Source organism: Rutidosis leptorrhynchoides, chromosome 9, assembly GCF_046630445.1.
Source record: "Rutidosis leptorrhynchoides isolate AG116_Rl617_1_P2 chromosome 9, CSIRO_AGI_Rlap_v1, whole genome shotgun sequence".
NCBI classification, from domain to species: domain Eukaryota; kingdom Viridiplantae; phylum Streptophyta; class Magnoliopsida; order Asterales; family Asteraceae; genus Rutidosis; species Rutidosis leptorrhynchoides.
The window spans coordinates 341,166,470-341,171,106 of NC_092341.1; the positions used below are offsets into that span (position 1 = coordinate 341,166,470).

Genomic DNA, 4,637 nt, shown 5'->3' on the forward strand with positions numbered 1-4,637 from the left:
GTAGAAGCATGATGCGTGGTCAGAAAACATTTTTACAGTTACAAATTTTTAAGAACATATTGTTAAACAAATTTGAAAATGATGACATTTTGACTAAAATCCCTCCGCAAAACACATGAAAGTTTTTTATAAATATAATAACAAGCTTATAGTTGTCGTTATCGTTAGAAAATTGTAACCCATTTCAAGTTGGGCTGAAGTCGCGTGTGACCCATTTCAGAAAACGGATTAACCTACATAAACCCTTTTACTCCCAGTGACCAAAATCACCAAATCGAACACACACACACACAGTCACACAGAGAAAGTTTGTGAGATTGAAGACAAATGTATCTCCGAAAATTTGCTCGGCCATCATCAATGATGATGATGGCGAAATTGAAGGAAACAACAGGGATCGTTGGTCTCGATGTTGTTCCTAACGCAAGGGAAGTATTAATCGATCTTTACAACAAAACCCTAACTGAGATCCAACGTGTTCCTGAAGATGAAGGATACCGTAAAGCCGTTGAAAGCTTTACAAAACATCGATTGAAGGTTTGCGAAGAGGAACAAGATTGGGAAGCTATTGAGAAACGGCTTGCTTGTGGTCAAGTTGAAGAACTCATTGAAGAAGCTCAAGATGAACTTAAACTCATAGGCAACATGATCGGTACGGATTTAATTTATTACCTCTAATTGTTTTATCTTGTTGATTATGATTATACGGAGTATTAGAATAGATAAGTATGTGTCTATATCAGCTGTTTGATCTAAATTAGGTTTTTAGGATTGGGGGAAATTAGGTTAACTATTTTGATTGGTGTTTCAATTGCCGGCGGGATCAATTGAACTACAGAATAAACTCCTCAAATTAAATTCTTCGTTAATTTGTAAGAGAATTGTTTGTTTCTACTTTCTAATAACTATGCAAATCACACTATTTCAGAAACCTACTAGATTGTAAATAAAGGCGTATAAACCTAGCAAATGTGCAGTTGCCTATTATCAACATTGAGAATCTTGTTTACATCCAACTTAATGTGGACATTTACTTGGGGAGCACTACTAAGCAGTTGTTGTAAAAAACCCGATTACTCGCCGATTAATCTCCGATTAATCATTTTTAAGAGCAATCCGTTTCGATTTCCAAAAATCCGTTTAATTAATCGGTCAACGTCAAATGATGAGTCAAAATCGAATTTGGTAACCAAAATCGGTCAAAGTCAAAAATGGTTACCATTTTAACATTAATATAAACTAGAACTTTATAGTTTTGGAGCAAAATGAACAATTTTAGACAATTATATTAAAGTTTATTTTTATATTTATGATTTTTAATCAATATTTACACACATAATTTTTAAATTTTAATATTTCAATGTATACAGTACAATCCGATTAATCCTCGATTAATCTCCGAATTACCGATTAATCTTTCCAAAGTCCCGACCGATTAATCCCCGAATAGCGAATTTTGCAACCTTGCTACTAAGCACCTAAATGGATACAAATTTGTAATCCTTTGAGCTTTTCCATTTTCTAAATCTTTGCCTTATATTATCAGTAGTTGGATCTATGTTGATAACCAGTTTGGTGTGATGTTAGCTCCACAATACTAATCTGGACCCTATTTCGGTGTTCTTTATAAACCTTCACTGTGTTGATGGTCTTGTTAGTTGAGCTTTCTACCTCTGGTACTGTAGGTAAGTTATGATTATTGGTGATATCTTCTATAATAAAATAACTTATGATGTTAATTTAAACTTTGTTAACAGCCCAACTGCTAGGTGAATAATATGGATTGAAATTGCTAACAGGATAATAGGGGTTTTCATGTACTTGTATTTCTTGTTATTTGAATTTAGGCAAGTGTTATAAGTAGTTTTCTTCATTAATGCCGGTTGCTATGTGAACGTGCATTGAATATTTGAGTCTACACCCCCATTTATATGTACCTCATGTTGAGAACATTCCGTGAAGCTTTGTAATGGGGAGTATACAACTCATCCTGTTCAAGAATGCAGATTATTTTTGAACGAACTCGCAAACCCTTCACCCATGTATCACTTGGGAATTGAACACACAACGACTTAGTTAATGGAGCATCTTAGATGTACTTTAGATATTGCCTGGCTAAAGTTGTGCCAGGCATATAAAGATGTCCATTACATTATACTCTTAGTTAGATCTTTACCTTGTGACCATATTCATTAAGATTTCCAGTTTCACAAACATGTTTTTTATAGGCATCTAAAACCGCTTACATAAGAATTAGGTAATTTGGGTTATTTTTCATGTCTAAGGGTTCACTCACGTGAAAAAATATTCTAAAAGGAAACCAGTAAAATGGATCGAAAACTGATCAGAGTGTTTTTATTCCACAAAACTTAAAAAATCATTATCAACAAAGAGATCCCTATTGAGTTAATTTACCCATGTTAACCACATCTGACCCTATTGCTTGCAAGAAAATTGAAATTTCTAAACTAATGTGTTTAGTATGATCCCAACTGGACCTATTTCAGCCTGATCAAATAATTAATCTTTCAATTGTGAATCTTGTTTGACGTGGCACATTGTGTCGAACCTTCTTAGCGATGGTGAAATCTATTGACATGTTTGTTTGTCCAATTGTAGAGTGGGACCCATGGGGTGTACCTGATGACTATGAATGTGAAGTTGTTGAGAATGATGCCCCTGTCCCAAAGCATGTGCCACTACACCGACCCGGACCTCTTCCTGAGGAGTTTTACAACACGTTGGAGTCTCTAATCAATGGAAATGGAAAATCGAATGCTGCTGCCCCCAACAAGGAAGAGCCCACCATCCCTTCAACTTCTCAATGAGTGTCAGACCTGTTGGTTTATGTGTGTATGGACTCAGTTTGTTTATTTTAAGCGAAGAGTTTGTTTCTACTAAGTGAAACCCGAATCCTTACTATTTTCTGAATTATTATTGTTCATGACATGACCCCCAAATAACCATGTTTTCGGGCCAATATGTTTATGTTGCTATTCTATACTTGGAGTTTAATAAACACAAATTTAGCTCATTAGATATGAGTCCGCTACTTCGTTTTTGCTATGAAATTCCTTGAGTTTTCTCAGACCATAATTTTCCATTCACGTTCTGCCTCTGGTGTAAACTGTTTCAAGTGATCTGTTTGTGAATTTTATTTGTTGAGTCTCTTGTGCTATAAGATGGTCTAACATATGGGAGTCTATAAAATTACAGCAGGTTATGCCGCAATCTGGTTCTGATAATGAATACAAAAGATTGTTTTTTTTTTAGGGGAAATATCTGTCTTTCATACTGAAACTTTAAAGTTACAGTGTCGTGTTTGATACTTTAATATGTTTGTCTTGAGTGATAACTATTTGATCTATTTGTCCGTTTTCTGTTGCATTCACTTCATAAGAGTTCTATTAACAAACGTAACGTAATAATGTAATATGTACTACTATCTAGTACATTTTTATGCTTTGCTTCTTGTTTAAACAATTCTTAGCATTGTCAAATAATATTGTTTTCAAGTAAATAGACCGTCTATATCTTTATAAAAAATAATATAAAAAAAGAACCTTTATAGTGTATGTTGGGATCTTTGTGATACCTATTTTAAACAAAGTTGTGATACCTATTTTAGACAAAGTTAAACACGAAACGACAAACTGGTTAAAGAACAAATTGGATACGTCTTGAGGATAGTGGCAATATCTCTTACTGGACGTATGAAACCAAATTTGAAAAAACTATGGCAACCCTACATAACTTTTATCACCAAAAATTCAACTTCAAATTATTATTTTACATTTTGTTTACATAGTACATAGAATATAACTAGTCCGATCTGGTCCGCGCGATGCGGCGGAGTCTTTCGGCCCGCGTATTCATATTTAACGCAGTTTTATTTACAGAAGGGAAAACGGTCTATGTGTTATGCGTCGTTGTTGATGTCGTCGTCTTTAGTGTTTTTTAAAATCTGTTCGGTTCATACGTAATTAGTTTCTTTTTGTTGATGAAATTATTTCGGGCCTGATGGTGTTGGCAAAAAAATTTAACTCGCGGGGAGTAGGAAGATACGGGGTGTCGTTGTTTTTAGCGTTTTTTAAAAAGTGTCTGTTTCGAACGTAGTTAGTATCGTTTTGTTCATAAAATTACTTCGAGTCTAACGGTGCTGTCGGAAGAATTTAACTCGCGACGAGCGGGAAGATACGGGCTGTCGTTGTGTTAGCCTTTTTTTAAAAAGTGTCCGTTTCGAATGTAGTTAGTTTCATTTTGTTCGTGAAAATATTTCGAGTTTAACGGAGTGTTTAGTGAAATTTAAATCGGAGCGAGGAGAAAGATACGGGCTGTCGAAGGGTTCGGGTGAACTTTTTATTTTAAGTTAGAGAATTGACAGTTTACCCTCACGAGTACAGGTTATTTTTTGTAAGTTTGTAAAAGTTGGAGGGGGTGTTTTGACTTTTTTGAGGTTGGTTTTCGTTGAATGTTGTTTCATATGGTGGGGCGGCCAAAAGTACCACAAACCCCACCACAATTAATATATGTATAATATAATATAATATAATATAATATAATATAATAATAATAATAATAATAATAATAATAATAATAATAATAATAATAAGGAGATTTAAGACTTCAATACGTCC

The 4,637-nt window shown here is 34.2% G+C and overlaps 1 protein-coding gene across 1 annotated transcript; it reads left to right on the forward strand.

Annotated features, from left to right (window-relative positions):
- Positions 1-258: 258 nt before the first annotated feature.
- On the forward strand, positions 259-3,088 carry LOC139866134 (probable NADH dehydrogenase [ubiquinone] 1 alpha subcomplex subunit 5, mitochondrial). Its single transcript, XM_071854266.1, has 2 exons — positions 259-652; positions 2,620-3,088. The coding sequence occupies exons 1-2, from the start codon at positions 328-330 to the stop codon at positions 2,826-2,828; spliced, it is 534 nt and encodes a 177-aa protein (XP_071710367.1). The 5' UTR covers positions 259-327; the 3' UTR covers positions 2,829-3,088.
- Positions 3,089-4,637: the final 1,549 nt, after the last annotated feature.

Bases quoted from the DNA above. Each gene is read 5' to 3' on its own strand.
- LOC139866134 (XM_071854266.1), top strand. From the start codon at position 328: ATGTATCTCCGAAAATTTGCTCGGCCATCATCAATGATGATGATGGCG. The intron at 653-2,619 runs GTACGGATTTAA...GTCCAATTGTAG, and splicing joins ACTCATAGGCAACATGATCG to AGTGGGACCCATGGGGTGTA.